Raw genomic sequence first — 20,356 nt, forward strand, 5'->3', positions numbered from 1 at the left:
CATAGAATTTTGAAGACCTAATATATTTCTTATTGAATTAAACATGATTATGTTTTAAGATTTTGGATGTCTAATTGATCAACGTACAAACAATGTGGGAAAAGCCACACTGTCCCCTTCAGACTTTCTGGGTATACAGCAATGTTTAGCCTTTCTAGTGTTAATGCAAGGTTATTATAAGTAAGTTTATTTGCATATAAGTAGTACTACATGGGTGTGAACCTTAAATAAAGGAAGAATTTACAATTTTGTTGAATGATTGAATTCTAACAAACTTTTCTTAAGAATGTGTCCTTAGCACAATGTAGAGATTCGGGTTTTGTAGCCTTTAGTTTAAAAAATTGCCTTATATTTTCAGAATTTGTATAATATTAATTTTTTAATTAGAATTATTAACCCCTTGACATACGAAGACGTCTGGGAGACGTCATTTGTTTCTTATGTCAAAACAATAATTGACGGGTCTCAGTTATCTTCAACACAGAGATGCCTACTTGCTCCGGACAGTAAATAAATATTTTAAAGTGGTATTGATTCTCGGTTTAATAAATTCAATTTAGTAGATTTTTATCCACCACTATTTCTAAATAATTCGTAGGCTCTTATAATTCACCACTTTATGGTAGTTATGTCATGCTATACCTTTCAAAAAGCAAGCAAAAATAGTCAAATATTTGCAAAATTTGGTTTGTAGTTATTTGCCGTTTTTTTAATTATTTTGGCGTGTCCGGAGCAGTTGGCATCTCTGTCAACATTCCGTTGCGAGTTTACAGTGCAATCAAAGATCATTTCTATATCAAGAAATGATATGTCAAGAGGTTAATTAGAATCAGGGTCAAAATACGTATTCGAAACGCTAACTTAATCGCACACTGTAACAGACTACAGAAAGAGAAATATCACCATGACTATATATTAACTATTATAATCATAAAAAAGAACTTCTAGCCAGGTAAACAATGGAACTACTGATAATCGGGTCACAGTAATTTAAAAATCTTCCTCATTAAAATATTTAAACATTGTCCATTCGAAGTAATATTGTCCATTCGAAGTTTGTAATACTATAATACAGATTCTGTGAGAAGAACAAGAAAAAAAGCAGTTACAAATAGTATTCTGAATGACTTACTAGCGAAGACAATGTGTTCCATCCGTATCCGAAAGCACAGCACATACACGTGCAAAGGACACTTACAAAAATATTTCACAGAAAGAAGAATACCGGTCAGATCTTCAATGTGAAATCGAGAAGTCCTGCTACCATTCACCTTCCGGCACCGATGGAAGCTGCATACTAATGACCACTTTCACTTTCCCTTCCCCCCTTTTTCTTTGGCGAACGAAATGGGACATTTATGTAACGTTACCGTGAAGATTGTGGGTNTAAATAATTCGTAGTCTCTTAAAATTCACCACTTTATAGTAGTTATGTCATGCTATACCTTTTATAAAGCAAGCAAAAATAGTCAAATATTTGCAAAATTTGGTTTGTAGTTATTTGCCGTGTCCGGAGCAGTTGGCATCTCTGTCAACATTCCGTTTGAGAGTTGTTGATTACAGTGCAATCAAAGATCATTTCTTTATCAAGAAATGATAGGTCAAGGGGTTAATTAGAATCAGGATCAAAATACGTATTCGAAACGCTAACTTAATCGTACACTGTAACAGACTACAGAAAGAGAAATATCACCATGACTATATATAAACTATTATAATCATAAAAAACAACTTCTAGCCAGGTAAACAATGGAACTACTAATAATCGGGTCACAGTAATTTAAAAATCTTCCTCATTAAAATATTTAAATATTGTCCATTCGAAGTAATACTGTCCATTCGAAGTTTGTAATACTACATTACAAACTCTGTGAGGAAAAAAAACAGTTACAAATAGTATTCTAAATGACTTACTAGCGAAGACAATGTGTTCCATCCGTATCCGAAGGCACAGCACATACACGTGCAAAGGACACTTACAAAAATATTTCACAGAAAGAAGAATACCGGTCAGATCTTCAATGTGAAATCGAGAAGTCCTGCTACCATTCACCTTGCGGCACCGATGGAAGCTGCATACTAATGACCACTTTCACTTTCCCTTCCCCCCTTTTTCTTTGGCGAACGAAATGGGACATTTATGTAACGTTACCGTGAAGATTGTGGGTTAAACACGCGGAATGATGTGATAAATATCACACAAGTTGTAACGTTTTTATTCCCTGCACCTCTTGCAAAAGAGATGGCACCTGCAAGCTTGGCGACAGTGGTAATCGATTGGAGAGTTTCAATAGCAACACCGTAGTATGACTCAGAGTCTGCATGATTTGGTTCAATTATGAGAGTTAATTTATTATAAAGGGAGTCAGATCATGTTGTGATATGTTGCATGAAAATAATGTAATTATCAGTTTATTTCCTTTTCTCCTTTTTTTTAAAAATCAAAAAAGGGATAGCGATACAGAATACAGGATATCTTGACGCAGATGTTTATCAAGATTATAATAAAGCAGCATGATATAAAAATATTAAAAATTACCTAGAACAACAAAAATATTTAAGAGCTTACAAAACACAATACGTAAGTATTTTAATACTGAATTGGAGTGCCTATATTCATAAAGAATTTGTAAGATTTAGTTCAAGTAATAGAGTTACTTTCCAACAAGAAACATGAATAAATTCTGCCCGGTAAAGTTAATATAATTATCTGATTGTCTTTTCTTTTCTTTTTTTTTATTAAACAGGTGTGTACAAAAATATTGGCAAATGTTAGAAAAAAATTTCGGAAATAATAAAAGTTGCCTGGATTCATAAAGAATCTACATAATTCAATTCAAATAATAGAGTTATTTTCTAACAAGAGAATAGATTAATTTATGACCGTAAAGTTAATAAAATAATCTGAGTGTTTGTTTGTTTGTTTTTATACCGCGGATGTGTACAAACATATAAGTAAATGTTAAAAAGATTTTAAAGAAATAATAAAAAGTTGTTTAGATTCACAAAAAGTCTGCATAATTCAATTTAAATAATAGAGTTACTTTCTAACAAGAAAAATGAATGAATTCTGACCCGTAAAGTTAATACAATTGTCTGATTAACTGTTTTTTTTTTGTTTTGTTTTTTAACTAAACAGAGTTGTACAAAATTAAAGGTAAATGCTAAAAAGATTTTTAAGAAATAATAAAAAATTGTCTAGACTCATTAAGAATCTGCATGATTCAGTTCAATTAAGTGGATTAATTAATTTCAAGAAAGTTTAATCAAAGTTGAATTCTGTTGCACGAAAATAACACACTTGTTCGATTATTTTATCTTTTCTAAATCTCATTTAAAAAATTATTTTATCTTTTTTAAATCTCATTTAAGAAACATTCATGTTTCTTAAAAGTCAACATTTATTATTTGATTCGTCAAGCAATCTAAACCCTTTTTGAATTTCCGTTCAATTAGTCAATCGTTTAAATTAAATTTATGAAAGATCGATTAAAATTGCAAAAGTTTGTGTAAAAACAAATTACAAATTTTAAAAATAAATACATTAAAGAAGGATAACTCAGTAATAAAGCCAATTAAATTTTCTAAAAAATTCCATTTTCGGTTTAATACTTCAGAAAACAATAGAAAAGTTTAAAGTGATCGGTCAACAGAATTAACAACTCTAGTTTTTTCCCTTCATTTTGTCTCTTTAAAGAACCAACATAAAGGACTAATTTTCAAGTGTTAATGGTTCAAGAATCGATAAAAGCTTTAACATGTCATTTATCACGTTGCGAACGCCGGTGACATTAATTCCCTCTACACTGAGTGCTTGTGACAGGAAATATTTTTAGACCTAAGTTTTTAAGACAGATTATACTTGGTTTTTTATTTATAAATTAACACAACTTAGAAAATTATCCCTCGTCTAATAGGAACAAAACTGTTAAGGTTGTGATTAAGGTGTTTAGAAAATTTTAAAAAGTTTATCTTTTTAACGTCTCATTAATTTTTAACAAAACGCGTTCTGGTTCGAAATTATTTGTTTAAACTGTATTTAAAAACTAATTTTTACGTTTTTATTTATCAATGCAAATAGTGGATGCAAATACCCGAAAACATCTTTGTTAGAATTTTTTTTTTTTTTTAAAAACTTTAAATTCAGATCCAGGCTTGTTTTTATTTAAATTTTTTAAATAACATTTTGTTTTATTTCTTATGAAATTTATTTTTTTGCAGTTATTATTATAGAAGCTTTGTATTTACGTTACTTAAACGTTAAGACGGAACTAAAGAATTTTAAGCTCATTTTGAATTTTCAGAACATTAAAACATAATTACGAAATTTGACTATAGCACATCAAACGTTGAAAAGTGCCTTTGATAAATTTCCTTAAAATGTTAATATCTGAAAAATCTTTTAAAATGTTCTATTTTTTCCATCACTGCAAACAAGCGTTTTAAGACCATTAATGAATACATTGCAGAAATGAAGATATTTTGCAGTTGCTCAAACCTTTGATGCAGAATTTTTATTAAACATGTTTTTCATACTTTTTTTATTTTTATTTTGTATTAATTCAGGTCAAAATAAGTTAAAAGTATTATATTTAGTACTTTAATAATTTATAGTTATGAAATACAGCATGAAACAGCTGTGTTTTTTTGCGTTAAAGGTAAAATCTTCCAAACGCGGCTCACTTCCAAACAATACTTTTTCAAATTTGAACTTAGTTGCAGTTATTTAGATCTAAGAGAAAAACTTATTAGGTATTGAAATTTATTTAATTTACGAAATCAATTATAAATAAATTTTCGAATAAGAATGAAAGAAATTTCAAACAACTCTTTTTGGAATTTATATTTTAGTACAAATACAATTCTGATAATCTAGCGTATTTTTTAATGACTATTAGACTGTTTTTTTATTAAAAAATTCCAAAACATATTTCTGTTTATATTTAGAGCGTCAGAAAAAATTAATAAAGGGACACCAGTGTTCCATCTGCGTCAAAGTGTTAAAGGCGATAATAAAAATCTTTATTTATTAAAACTTTTTAATTAATAACAAAAGCTTCAAAGGAATATTTTTGAAGCATTAAACTTCAATTTTGTGCTGCAAGGAAATAAATTCCAGCTTTTTTTAGACACAATTTCTTTTGACTCAGAAAAAGAATACAAGCATTCAATATATAGTCAAATTTAAAAATATTTGTACTTAAAATGCTACTATAGTGCATTAGTGTTATATATTTTAAGAAAATTTAATCTTAAAATAGAAACATTCAATATATCGGAAACTTTAAATGAGTTTTAAATACTAATTTATCGCAGCAAATTTTTTGCAGAAACTGATCTCATAAAAATGGTAGCAGTTAAAATGCTAGTACAGTATCAAGACATATTTCTTGAAAGAATGACAAGAGATTATTGAGTGTAAATTCAACTAAAATATGTTAGAAATATTTCCGAAAATTGACTGTATATTTTTTGGCACTATCGGAGCAATCAAAATGCTTTTAGAATGCCTCGAAAATGTTGTTGAAGAGCATAATTTAAATAGCACCTCTTTCTAAATTAGAAATATCATTAAATATTTCATTGGAAAAAAAAAGCCACTTTGTTATTCGAATTCACTTTCTATGGCAGACCAAAAACAAGGTGAATCCTAGGGAACTTCTAATAAAACAATTGTTTCAAATGCCTGAAATAAAATTTTCGGAAATATCAAAGATATCACGCTATAATGGTTTTATTCATAAACGACTTTTATCGATTTTATGAACTTTTAATCGAGTCTACTGAAAAAAAAAATTTATTCTCTCGCGTGCAGAATCTCATAATGGATCACGAAAGTTGTGTTCTCGTATAAAGCTGATGAATAACAAAAACATCATCTAAAAAAGATTGACCTTTTTTAAATTCACCTAAACTTAAAGACTATATTCATATGTGAATATTCTCAACGCATGTAATAGCTATTGCTGTCAAAAAGTATGCAAATATGGAAATTTAATCGAAAAGGTAGTTTAATTTTATAGTATCAAACACATTTTTATCTATTTTTTTACACTTTACTCGAATCTATTGAACGAAATAAACAATTATCTTGGTCTTGAACGACATGTTTTATTTTAACTACTTTTGAAATAGTAGAACAGTAATTTGAATAAAAAATATGTTATTATCCTATCTGTGAGATTTCAGAAATAAATGTAAAGAATTAATTTCAGGAACTAAATTAATGTTAAAATACAAGACAAACGTCAGCCTTTTGTTTCAGTTCATAGAAAAGGCACATTTTTCACAACGTGTCTCACAAAAGGCAGTGTAAATTTTATGATGTTAAATCTATCCTATTCACCCTTCTCTGACGATTCTAGCTTTCGTATAGTCTTTGTTCTCTGCTTAATAATTTTAATGGCTTCAAAAAAAAGGAGGAACTGGTTTTTCTGTAAATGTTGTCGATCCAAGACAATTTAGAATCAGGTGAGAGGTAAGTGTTCTTTAAAAAAAGCAGTTAAAATTAGCTTTGAAAACATGAATAAAAGAAATATAGCATGATAAAACTACGCTGAAGAATTGACAAAGCTACAGGAATATGGTAAAATTTACTATGTTTCTGACTATATGAGATTCGTAAATGGGGAAAAATTTGGCAATTTTATCATGATAACTTAAAGCATGGCATAAAAACCTCTTATTCGGTTAATTTTAATTTTCACTAAACGTGCAGTAAAAAGAACTATAATTTCGTGAAACCAGTATTTTCGGTAAACCATTATCATGTGAACGGAATAATTACCAAATGGATGGTTTAAATATCGTTATGTTTTGGTCTTATTAACTCGATTTTTTTTTTTTTACCAGAAATGTCATTACTATAGAATATGGTAATTTTACCAGAATTTTTTTTTCTCCGTGTCTAGTGTCTTTGAAAAATAAAGAATTTAAAAACATCCTATGTGAATTTTAAAAAAAATATTTAAATTTATGGTAACATACTAAAAAAGTATATTTATTTAAATAAACTGAGAATGATACTAAAAATGTATTTTTATTTGAATAAGCTGAGAATGGTACTAAAATTGTACTTTTATTTTAAAAAACTGAGAATGATACTAAAAATGTATTTTCATTTAAATACGCTGAGAATGATTCTAAAATGTTTTTTTATTCAAATAAGCTGAGAATGATATAAAATTGTACTTCTACTTAAATAAACGGAGAATGATACTAAAACTGTATTTTTATTTAAGTGGCTGATAATGATACTAAAATGTATTTTTATTTAAATAAGCTGAGAATAATGCTAAAAATGTATTTGTATGTATAAAATAGGGCAAGTGAAAGCTATTCCGGGTTTCACAAGCCATTTTAGGTCAATAATTGTACGAAATAAAAAAACGTATTTTGAACATATTTACAAAAAATATGAAACTGAAATAGTCTTTATTTCATCTGTAAGAAACCTAATATTATTTTTTTACCGTAGATGTAGAAAATTCAGCCTTAATTCGATTCCTTTTAATTTTCTGAAAACGGTTAAAATAAATAATGTAGGTATAATTTTAAAAAATCCGCCAATACGAAATCAGATATCCAAAAAAAAAATTTAATCTTTAATTATAATTTTTTGTAAACTAAGATGAAAGAAGATCCTTTAGAAGAAATGAAAACTTAACATATATTATCATTTGACGACCAAGTTGACATATTTCTTGCAAAAAAGAAAATCAAATAAAAAGTTTTCATTAATTGTTCCACAAATGTGATGTTTTTAAGTCCACAAAACACTTGGAAATGCAATGAAAATATTATGAACGATTATAAATAACAATCCAAAAAAAAACTCCTGCGAATAAAATAAATAAACAGGACACTTTAGGCAACAAATCGGAGGATTTTTATGATCACAAACCAATACTATTTCTTTTATCGACATGACAAATACAAACTAAATGATATAAACCAAATGAAGCAAAAAATAAAAACAGCATCGTATATCATTTGCAGCAATAAAGCTATCTAAAAGATTGAATAACAGGAAATAATTCTTTTTACATCCATCAGTTTATTACATACGAAACAGATTAGAGTCGATTTGCTCTTAATACTAGATATCAAATCTGCGTCCGACATCAAATATATTAGACAAAATGCCATGAATGAAGTAATAATAAAACATAGAGAGAGAAAAAAAACAATTAGTATATGAACAATTAGTATCTATGATTAGTAAAAAAAACAATTAGTATCTATGATTAGTAAAAAAAAACAATTAGTATCTATGATTAGTAAAAAAAACAATTAGTAGGGGAGAGTGGGGTCAATTGTAACAGGGTACGATTGTAACAGAGCAAAAAATTTCGGTTGTCGGGTTCTAGATTTGGTTCCTAGGTGGCGCACAAGGTGTATTTAATAAATCTTCAGGTACACCCCTGCTGGCAACCATTTTTACGTACTTTTGAAAGAGTTACATCACAAAAGATATTTTCATGCTACGTAAGTACTTTTTTTGGTATTAGAATATTATATTGTAGCAAAGTAATTTTGTTTAAACAAATAAAAATTATTAACCGAATATGTAAGTGGACACCTTAATTAACATTTCAAAAAGAAAAAGATTAGTTATGTCAATTAACTAGCATTGTTTTTAACAAATGAAGCTGAAATGGCGTCTTGGGGACAATTGTAACAATAAGTAAAGGGGCGATTGTAACAGCTGAAAATAAATTCATAATTTCAATTGCAATTGTTTAACCCTTTAGGTCCCATTTCTTATGTTTACAAACCATTACTTAACTCTTTAAGAACCACAAATAGTTTCATATATCATTTATATTATGTTGCATGTGCATTATTTTATTTGTCACCTTTCACAGCACAAATTAAAACTTTTAACCCCTTAGGTCTCTGCTCATTATTATTTTTACTCCTAAAATATCACTACTATTTTAATCAATAAAAAAATATATCACAACTATGATAATATGTATAATTAACTATGTTTTAGTTGAATTTATGAACTGTTACAATTGACCCCGTAAGTGGGGACAATTGTAACAAGTGCACGACTGTCAAAAATTGTTAATAACTAATATAATAACATTTAAAATGAGGTATTTATTTTTTTTCTAGTGGAGGATAGTCTACTTTACTCGTCTGTCAATTAATACTAATAATATATTGGTTTTTTTGCTAGTTAAAAACAGTTAAGTAAAAAATGTTACAATTGACCCCACTCTCCCCTATCTATGATTAGTAAAAAAAAACAATTAGTTTCTATGATTAGTAAAAAAAAACAATTAGTATCTATGATTAGTAAAAAAAAACAATTAGTATCTATGATTAGTAAAAAAAACAATTAGTATCTATGATTAGTAAAAAAAAAACAATTAGTATCTATGATTAGTAAAAAAAAAACAATTAGTATCTATGAAATGTCTAAATAATAAAATTATCAGAACTCTAAAAATAAAATATAAGTTGGAAAAAAAATATTTAAATTAAAAAAATGCAATTGTTTTTATGGAGATATAATTGTTTTAATAATTGTTTATAATTTACGCGTAATAATATCTCTTGCATTAGTATTTCTTTTAAACTCTCCCTTTTTCAATATAATGCATGCAAAAATAAAAATAAATCAATAAAACTAATGATGTGGTTTTCCTCAACATGTAACGCAAATGCGGGTTAGTTCCCTCCAAAAGTCCTCCATCAAGACAAATTACACCCAATACTTGATCCCGGAGTTCCCTTGTCTTCTGGATTGGGTTTAAAATTACAAGGCTGCGGAGTTGAGCATTAGTAGTCGTAAACCCAAGATTGGGTCGGCTGTTCTAAGACAGTTATAAAAATAAAATAAAATTTTTCCATAGAAGTAAACTGTTATAAACAGGCCTGCAAATCTTTAGAGTGATAATAAAGATAATTATGTTCTTATAAGAAGAACTTACATGAATATGTCAACTATAGTAAATAATTTTATAATCTTTTTATAATACTTTTATAATTGGGTCAGCTGTTCAGCGATGATTTTAAAATGAAATAAAGTAAAACGAATGACTTAGATACTAATTTGATAAATTGTATGACTCATAGTTGATTATATGCATTAAGAAATATTCAACAATTAGTAAAAATTTATGTTATAAAAAACATTATTAGACCATTGCACTATAAAAAATTCCGGATCAAATTCCAGTAAAATATACTGGCCCTCGGGGGACCAGTATTTTTCGCAATAAAATACATTTTACCCGAACATGTTACGGAACAAAAAATCCAGTATACCATAATTTATACGTAATAATTACCGTAAAACGTACGTAATAATTAACTGAAAATTAATAATTATGTAATAATTGCGCTACATAAAAATTACGTTACGTAATAATTACAGTAATTTGACGCAAAAATTTTTATAGTGTGCTCACACATGGATCAGAAATGTTTTAGATGAACAGGAATTGAAATCGTTGAATTCGAAAGTCTGTTGGTCCAATTACAAACCAAAGACGATCAAATCAAATCTTTAGATATTAAAATCGAAAATCTTTTAGATATCGATGATATTCAATCAGAAATAGAAAAAAATTGATGAATATAACGAAGAAATAGTTTTTACTACTGTTAAATTAAAAAACAAAATAGAATCGATAGCGTAATTGAAAATAAATATAATAATGCTCAAGAAAACCCAGTGAATCGTAGCGGATCAAATATTAACGCAAAATTGCCAAAATTGAAAATTCAAACTTATTATGGCGATCCATCAGAACATTTGAATTTCTGGAATCAATATGAAAATTCTATTGACAAAAATACTTCTCTCTCAGATGTGAAAAAATTTCATATTTATTTAGTTGTCTTGGCGGTGAGGCACTTTCCTGCATTAAAGGTTTTGCGATAACAGAAAACAACTATAAACCGGTTCTTAAATTAATTCAAGATACATTCGGTCAGAAAGATGCGTTAATTAACGCCCATATGTCTAAACTGTTAAATATGACCCCTTCAAAAATTTCTTCTAATTTACAGGAGTTAAAGAATCTTTATTTTAAATGTCTAACTCAAATTCGCTTCATTAATTCCAATTACATAGAGGGCGCTACTCGAGTGTTTCTGCATACGAATGTTCTCAACAAACGTAGGCAATGACAAAACGCATGATCTATCTTTGTTATTTCCGAGACCAATAATTATCTACGTTTGAGAGAATGGTTCTCGATACAGTGAACATCAGCAGTAAATGGAGCCGATGCTATGGAATCCAAATACAACGGAGGCATGGAACAGCTACAATAATGAGTTGAACGAGCTATAGAGAGGAAAACATTAACTATATTAAAATAAACCGCATTCAAATAACTGAAAGCATCAGCTGAATAGATCCTTTAACATTCAGATTTCGGGTCGATTTGTTCCTGAGTCGGATGCGAGCCCAGGCTGTCTAATTAATGCAGTCAGGCCCATTCCCATCAGAGTGCATTGAAGAAGACTTTTAAACATTGAGAGGAACCACCTGGAACACATTAGTGAAGAGGAATAGGTAAAAGAAGAAGATTGCGAAGAAGACCTTGGCCCATAAAGGGCTGTTGTCTCAATGAAAAAAAGAAGACAGGGAAATGAATAAACACTCTTTTTTTTAAACAAAACAAGCTTTTTTGTTCAATTCTCCGTGCGCCTAATTGTGATTTTTATACGAGTATAATTTAATTGTGTTTCTCAAGTAGATTGTTAATCAACAGAAATAAGTGAAAAAAAGTAAATAGAAATCAGCAGTTTTAATACTTTAAAAAAAAGTATTTGCCCAGTTTCTACTTAGTAAACAGATTAGTATTAAAGTCGGGGAAAAAATACTATTAAAATCTCTCGTAGTTGTCTTTAATTAGTAAAGTAGATCGTAAAGTGATATGGAATTCACCATTTTTGGCCGTAATATATTTGCAAATGAGAAAAATTAACAAAAAGTTATAAAGATTAGGAAAAGCTTTTATTAAAGCTTCAATTTCATTAAGATAACTTAAGTGCTACGAAATAATTTTTGAAAAATCGAATAAAACTTTTTTAAAAAAGAAGACTAATAAAGAAGCAATAATCTGTTTCATACAGCATTCATCGTAAATAAAAAGATATGATCGATAAAGATTTCAAAACTTACAATAATCGAGAGCTGATACGCCATCCCTTTGTTTATAAAATAATTCCATTTTCGCTAAAAATATTTTCTTCAACATTTTCAGCTAATTTTCAAGACACACAAACACAAGCTAAAAAAGGAATAAAACCAAATACTGAGGAATAACAAGATCCCTAATTAAGCACATCGTTTCAAAACTAACACCACCTGTTCTCAGAAGAAGAAGTAAAAAAAATTAACAAGCATCGCGCAATTCAATAAATGAACACATCCGAATCAAGGCACAATACATGATTGCGATGTTGAAAATTCTCACGCGCTAACAAGCCACAAATCAAAAATTTATCCGCCAATTTACTATCGAAACAAAGACAAAACATAATTTAATTTAAAAATTCTGACTGTTGTTAATGAATGTGTAACACGTGTATGGTTCAAAAAAAGAGATAAAAAGAAATCGATTCATCCTTCTTTTTCTCACTTTCTTCCTTAGCATAGGAAGTAAGAGAAGAAGAGGAAGCAAAAGTGGTGCTATTTCCGGAATCAAGAGGATGTTAGATTTTTATATGCATGGGGCATCTGGTCAGATGGAAGTGTTGCAGAACAAAGGAAAAAATTGCTCTCGAGCATCGGACAATGAATCATTGTAATATAGAAGCATCTTTTCCAAGTAAAAAGGTAAATATGGTTGGAAAAATAAATACCCGTTCCTCTAAATAACTTTTGATCTACTGTTTGAATTTTCAATAAATAACGTTTTCAAGATATAAAAAATTCCAGATCAAATTGCTGTAAAATTTGCCGGCACACCAAGTGCCGGTACTTTTTACCGTAAAATTTCTTTTTACTGGAATATGTTTCGCAGCAAAAAATCTGATGTATCGTAATTTTTACAGCAATAATTACCATAAAATCACTGAATCACTCTAATTAAATAAATATTACTGTAAAAATCATGGTGTAATATTTCAAGGTTAAAATGGCATGTAGGTTAGTACTTTATTTACATTAGAATAGAGCTGCACAATGAGCTATTGGCGATGGTCTGGAAAACATCCCCGAGGATGATCCGAAGACATGCCGTCATAATTTTGATCCGCTGCAGAGGGGATAACTGTTCCGCGTTGGTAGCCTACGACCAGTGGTCGGAAGTAGCGCACTGCAAGTAGTGAAACTACAGTAGTCGCTACTTTTTTTCGTAGTTTGTAGTGTAGTGTGCTCCTTTTTTTCGTAGTTTGTTGTGTAGTGTGCTACTATTTTTCGTAGTTTGTAGAGTAGAGTGCTACTTTTTTTCACAGTTTGTTGTTGTTTGTGCTACTTTTTTTAGTAATTTGTAGTGTAGTGTGCTACCTTTTTTCGTAGTTTGTAGTGTAGTGTGCTACTTTTTTTCGTAGTTTGTAGTGTAGTGTGCTACATTTTTTCGTAGTTTGTAGTGTAGTGTGCTACTTTTTTTCGTAGTTTGTTGTGAAGAGTGCTACTTTTTTTCGTAGTTTGTAGTGTAGTGTGCTACATTTTTTCGTACTTTGTAGTGTAGTGTGCTACTTATTTTCGTAGTTTGTAGTGTAGTGTGCTACTTTTTTTCGTAGTTTGTAGTGTAGTGTGCTACTTTTTTTTGTAGTGTAGTGTGCTACTTTTTTTCGTAGTTTGTAGTGTAGTGTGTTACTTTTTTCGTAGTTTGTAGTGTAGTGTGCTACTTTTTTTCGTAGTTTGTAGTATAGTGTGCTACATTTTTAAAAAAGTAAGTGTAGTGAGTAGTGCGATACAAAAAAAAACAGTAGTTTGTAGTGATTCTTGGCAACTACATTTTGCGATAGTTTAGTATATGAACAAGGTTATAACACAACTAATTTTTCGAATTTCATGCTACAAATCTTCACGGGTCTGTCAAAGCACGCAATTTAAATATCTCTTTGACTGTGAGTTAACAAGAATTGAGTATTTAGAGTTACGTATAACTAATATTGAAGCTACCCATTGTGAATAATAGATAATTTATCTCCTTGGTCACACTTTCTCTAGCGAATGTAGGCTCATAAAACATTGATGATATTTGAAAGGAAGGAAACATATTTTCGATGCACTTGATTTATTTGAGGAGATAAAAGAGCAGTAAGCACTTAACGAAATTGCGAAGATTTGACAATTTCCTAGCATCTCTTAAATTAAATATTCTTTCTCAAGAAAGGCATTAAAAGTTGAAGACTAAATGAATACATTAGAAAGAAATGTTTTAGAATAAGAGACAGGCTCATGGAGACATGAATAAATGTTTCGAAATAGTTCTCCATGTTTAATATAAGCCAATTTTTTTATCCAAAACCATTTTGAACAAGATGCGTAAATTAATTTCTCCCGCAAAGTTGGATTCCTTAAAGTAGAGAAGTAGTCACTACGATTCCAAAATAGTTTGTAGTCACTACATTTAAAAAAGTGTAGTTGTAGTTCACTACATTTTGTATTTTATTTTATAACCGTCGTTGAACAGTCGACCCAATTTTATGGTTCTATGTTTTATGGTTCTATGGTTTATTCTAATGTTCAACTCCGTAGCCTTGTAATTTTGAACCCAATCCAGGAGACAAGGGAACTCGTGGATCGAGTATTGGGAGAAATTTGCCTTTGTGGAGGACTTCCTGATGAAGCTAACCCGCATTTGCGTTACATGGAGAGGAAGACCACGAGAACCTCCCTCAGTTAGCCTGACTGCAAGGAGACTTTAACCCATGATCCGTCTACCACTGAGAATATTTCTCGTCAGCACTGTAGTCGGTGCAAGCTGAATGCGGGATTCGTATCGCCTGGGATTCGAACCCGGTTCGCCTCATTGGAAAGCGAACGCTCTATCCGCTGAGCCCTCGCTGCTCAGTTAACTACATTTGTGACAAAGTAGTTGTAATAATGTAGTTTTTCCTTCGAGCATTTTACTGTAGAACAGTTTAACGAGAATCGATACCGCACACACTCAGTCCTTACTCAGGCTGATCAAACTATGCTTGACTTCGGTTTTCTACTGGGAACGATTGTGGGACATTGTAAAAATGGATTTTACGAATAATACACCGAAAATGCCGGTATTTCAAATCATAATTTGATCAGGAATTTTTTACAGTGTATATATAATTATTTTTTTTTCTAATTTCAGTTTTCGATATAAAGTACATTTATATTTGCTTAAAAATTCTTTATGTACCTGAACACACGAAGAATTTTTTCAATCCTGCATAGTTTACTGTACAGATACTAAAAATTATACGCATACTAACCTCAAATGGTTTAATAATAGTGAACGAAAAACTCTTATATAAAGTTTTACAGTCATGCCTGAAAACCCAAAACCGGAAAATAGGATAAGGTATTGGTTTTCAAAAGACGGCCTTCACGAAAATTCTCACTGTGTATCTTTTTTTTAAGTATGCCATATCCGTATCCATTTAAAACACGCAACATTTTATGTACACTTCGTGTCTGTATTCATAAATTAGTTGGCATTTTAACAATTTTTATTTACAATTTCTAAGAAGTGCGCTTCAAAACGTAACCTCAACTTAAAGGACAAAAAGACTGAATTTTTGATAGTAGATATATTATTGAATAGTAGAAAAATTATTTTATTTGCATTTTGCATGTTATCAATTCACAATTAATCATTAATATTACTAGTGATTATCGATGCTAAGTAAGTAATAAGATTAATATTAATAATAATACTAAGATTATTGTGATTACATTTAACATTAAGACCTCAAATAGAAAGGAGTTATAATAAAAAAAAAGTAGAATTACTTAAAAAAAAGCATTCAACAATTAAAAACCGCTAAATATACTTGTATGAAAAAACTCCGGTAAAGCTACCGTATTATACAGTAACGACATTTCTGGTACAAAAAATCATAATTTTGTTTAATAAGACCAAAATATACAAAACCAGTTGGTAATTGCTCGTTTATAAGGTAACGGTTTACCTGAAATTCTGGTTTACAAAATTACAGCTCTTATTACCACATATTTAGTAAACAAATAAAATGCTGAAATGTACAGATAACCAAATAAATGGTTTTTATGGCATGCTCTAAGATATCTAGATTAAATTAGCAAATTTTATCTCATATTATAGAATCATATTTCATTCTTAATTTTACCAAAGTCATAACCAAAGCGCATCTGTAATAGAGATAAAAACACGGTAAATTTTACCATATTCCATAAGTTTTGACCCTATTTTTTTCTCAGGGTATATAATTAGTTTAAATTCTAAAAGAAGTGCAACGAATGAAACATTTCTTTAGATAAAAAAAAGAATCAATTTACATTAAAAAATATATGCAATCATTTTCATTCCAGTTTTACCGGTAAACTATTGAGCAAATAGCAGTAGACAATGTATAAAACAATGAATGTTTCCAAACAATGCTCCCCCGCTTTACGGAATAGCGTAACATTAAATAAGATCAATTTATACTAAGACTCTGTTAACTATCCAGCTGCGAAAATATCCATCAGTGACCAGATTCTATAGGGAATTCGGTTACCGGAACACTAATTTCGATTAAGGTATTTTCTGCAAAACTTAATTCGTTATCTTAGGTTCATTGAAATATTCTATGTTGATAGTTATTTTATTCTATACGGAAAAAAAACCTAAGGATAAAAACAAATTCCACATGTTACAAGAAGTTTACACATAAATATATTTGCTTAAAATATAAAAGTAGTAATTTTAACAACTGTTGCAGAGGACAAATAATGAATTTAAATGCAGTAAGAGTCCGTTTTAGCTACGATTCACAATAGCAAATGGAATGGTCGTTATGTTGTGGATGTATGCCTGTTTAGGCAGAGGGGGTGCGATTGTTCTTGTTTTTCAGTGGCGCCATCTATGGCCAATAATTCGACTTCTGCCACACCATACGTCACACCCGTTTATAGGGCGGACCCATTCGTATATCCATTCATTCATCCACAGATCGTAATTTTGACCTGAATCAGAGAACGATCGATCTCCAATCCAGTACCCCCAGAGGTATTGATTTGTTATGGGAAATTTTGTTAAAGAAAATTTGTTAAGGAAAAAATTTGTTAAAGAAAATTGTCGTTATAGCAAGGGGAAATGGCAAGTGGTCAAACAGGAGATCAGACTCGATTAATAAATATATTATTGATCACCATTATATGTTATTTTTTTAATAAAATTTATATATGTATAAAAATTTTGTCCTAAAAGATCACCAAATGCAAATATGATATCTTAATACAAAATAGAGATATTTATTACTTTTAAAGTAAATTTACTATCACTATTAAATTTTTAATGCTTGTGGAAACCCTTGGTGTAGTATATATATATGTTTTTTATTTTTTAATGTGCAGTGGATTTTCCAAAAATAATTGTCTTTTAATTACTTTTGGAAATTAATTATTTCCAAAAAATTTGTCTTTTAGAAGGAAGAAGATAATTTGGCCGGTGATTGCCCACACGTTTGTTTCACCGAACTTTTTGTGTTCCCCCTAGAGCTAGAAACAAAGTAAATTTTACTATATTCTATTATTTTTGTCAGTACTTTTTTTCGGTGAATAATTGGGACTATATTTTCCCAGATTTCGTCTACCCCCTATATTTTAGGGGACAGGAATCATAATCCGTCAGGAAAAAAAAGATACGTTTCTTCAGAGAAAGTACGTTTATGTGAGTGATTTCGTAACTTAAAATATCGTCTGAACTAATTAATTAGCATATTTGAGGTCACCTCCTGGAACAATTAGGCTTAGATCCTAGTAAATGAAAATCAGATCAATATATCTAAAGTTTTCAGGGTGTTCCATTTCTTTTTCCTTACACTCTGTTCATTTATAAAATAATAACATATCAAAGAAACCAATGTGAATACAAAAGAAAAAGATAAATATTATAAACATTCTTTCAATCAGTGACATTACATCTCTATTATGTTCAAGGCAACTATTTTTATCATAATTCTCAATTAAATGTCTAGAAATAAAGTAATATTTCTCTACAGATTAGATTCCTCATAACTAAAAATAATTGTATCTTTCGATAATTTAGTTTTCACATTAGAGTTGAAATTATTTCTGATTATTTTTGTAATTAGATTTATATGCAGTTGTGTCTTTCTTCAGAAAAATCTAATGGAACAAAACCTTTGTTTTAATGCACAATACATTTGTACTCTCATGAACTGTTCTCATAAGCATTTCATAAATGACATATTGTTTTCTCTTTGAAAGTTGAAGGACGGTCAATTTGTGCAATTGTCATTCGCTAATTCGAACAAAAAATGAAATTGAAATATTTCCTGAAATGTAGTTAAAAAAATGGACTGGAATTAAGATATTTCTTTTGAGTGCGGAATAACAAAAATGTTATTTTAATAAAATACAGTTCAATAATACAGATATAATTCTGTGCAAAAAATAGCTGGAAATTAATATTAATTATTTTTTGTTATTCTATTTAATAATTCTCGAAGCAATTTTGAGTAGTAAGGTATAAAAGTTTTTGCATCATTTTTAAGAATGTAATTTTACAAGGTGAAATACAAGATTTGAGCTAAATCGGTCGAAGAGTTCCTGAGAAATCGAATTTTAAAGAAGCCGTATTTTTACAATTCAATTTCTCAGACACTAATTGTTTGACTCATTTCGCTCATTTTGTCATGTAAAATGAGTTCTTCGAAATGGTGTAAAAAATTATAGACTTTACAATTCAAAATATTTTGTCGAAATAATAAAAAATAATAAATATCTATTAAAAGTAATATTTTGCATGGAATTATCTTTATATAAACGAATATTATAATTATGTGCAAAAATTTTTCAAATCGCTTAAAAAGTTCTTGAGATAAGACGAAATACGCAAAAAATAAAATTAACATTGAGGGTTCCGAGCTTTGAACCTCTCTCCTGATCAAGCTATGGAGACCATATTTCCCAGATTACGGCCACCCCCTACTTTTTGGGGGTCAGAAATTCGAATCCTTCGAAAAAAAAGCATGTTTATTCAGAAAAAGTACGTTTTTGGGTCTGATTTCGTAACTTAAAATATCGTCTGCACTAATTAACTAGCACATTTAATGTCACCCCCTCAAACCATTAAAATTGAGTCCTAAAACGTGAAGATCCAATCATTTTATCAAAAGTTATTCAGGATTAATTAGCTGAAAGAACGTGGAATTAATCCAATGTTCTTTGTTTTTATATTTCATAACCGGCCTTGAACAACCGTTCCAATATTGAGTTAACGACAATCAATATTCAACTTCGTAGTCTCGTATGTTTGAACCCGACGCAGAAGACAAGGGAAACTAGCCTTCGTAGAGGTCTTTTCTCATGGAACTAACCTGCATTCGCGCTGCATGGAGAGAAACACCACGAAAACCTCTCACGGTCACAAGTGATATTAGTAGGGTATTACATATGAGAACAAAACATTACATAAATACAAAAAAGAATAGTTTTAAGGAAAAGTATTTTAGAAATTATGAATAAAAATATGTATAACTTCTCCCTTTCATTTTCATTAACTCGAAAACTCACAATCTTTTTTTCTTTATCTTTGTTTACAAAAAAAAATTTGAACTCGAACATTTCAGTTTAAAAACTTCCGAGATTCACAATGACTATGGCTTCATCTTAATTAGCCATGTCAATTCTTTCTCGTGATTCGTGACGTCAGAGGCGATTCATAAAAGTTTTGACATTAAGACAGGGAAAAACTTCTGATTAACCTTGAAAAAATGTGTTCGACTGTGTTTTTTACATTCAGGGATTGTCCTCATACAAAAAGGTAATCATTTCCACTTGTCAAGAGTTTGAGGATGTTGTTTTAAGTTAAGTGGAATTTGATAATAAAAAAACGGCTTACGCTATATGAGAATTTTTGGAGGAAAGTTAATTCAAAAATCATAAGGACGCATTTTCGTGTTACATCATGCGTATGATATATGCGCAACATATTCGAAAAATAGAATTTTTTAATTAATTAGATATTTGTAAATTTTTTTTTTCAAAATTAGTAAATAATTCCAGGCTTGCGAACTGGAAAATGACCTAAGTCGCTAAGGGCAATAAAACTTTTACCTAACATTTGAAAAGTTCGATTTAATTAATATATCCTGAGAATTAAATAAAAGTAATAAGAATAAGTTTAGAAGTTGTTTTGATTACCTTTAGCTGATTTTTAATTAAATTATTCATTTCCCAGAATTTGAA

The 20,356-nt window shown here is 29.5% G+C and overlaps 1 protein-coding gene and 1 long non-coding RNA gene across 4 annotated transcripts in view; one reads left to right on the plus strand and one right to left on the minus strand.

Annotated features, from left to right (window-relative positions):
• LOC107443458 (multiple C2 domain and transmembrane region protein) overlaps window positions 1–20,356 on the minus strand; it is a 178,720-nt gene that overhangs the window by 154,288 nt on the left and 4,076 nt on the right. The window contains exon 1 of one of the 3 annotated variants that reach the window (XM_071177743.1): window positions 12,152–12,215. The exons of 1 other annotated variant lie outside the window; for it this stretch is intronic. In XM_071177743.1, the coding sequence (XP_071033844.1) occupies window positions 12,152–12,200 (49 nt within the window). In that variant the 5' untranslated portion in view covers window positions 12,201–12,215. Of the gene's footprint in view, window positions 1–1,132; window positions 1,276–12,151; window positions 12,216–20,356 lie in introns of those variants that run through there. One more of the 3 variants, XM_043038838.2, reaches the window with a different exon arrangement.
• The window catches only part of LOC139425016 (uncharacterized), a 31,834-nt gene continuing 13,980 nt past the window's right edge, over window positions 2,503–20,356 (plus strand). The window contains exons 1-2 of the long non-coding RNA XR_011636181.1: window positions 2,503–6,478; window positions 12,624–12,808. This is a non-coding gene — a long non-coding RNA (uncharacterized lncRNA). The remainder of the gene's footprint in view (window positions 6,479–12,623; window positions 12,809–20,356) is intronic.

Source organism: Parasteatoda tepidariorum, chromosome 2 (genome assembly GCF_043381705.1).
Source record: "Parasteatoda tepidariorum isolate YZ-2023 chromosome 2, CAS_Ptep_4.0, whole genome shotgun sequence".
In the NCBI taxonomy this organism is placed as follows: domain Eukaryota; kingdom Metazoa; phylum Arthropoda; class Arachnida; order Araneae; family Theridiidae; genus Parasteatoda; species Parasteatoda tepidariorum.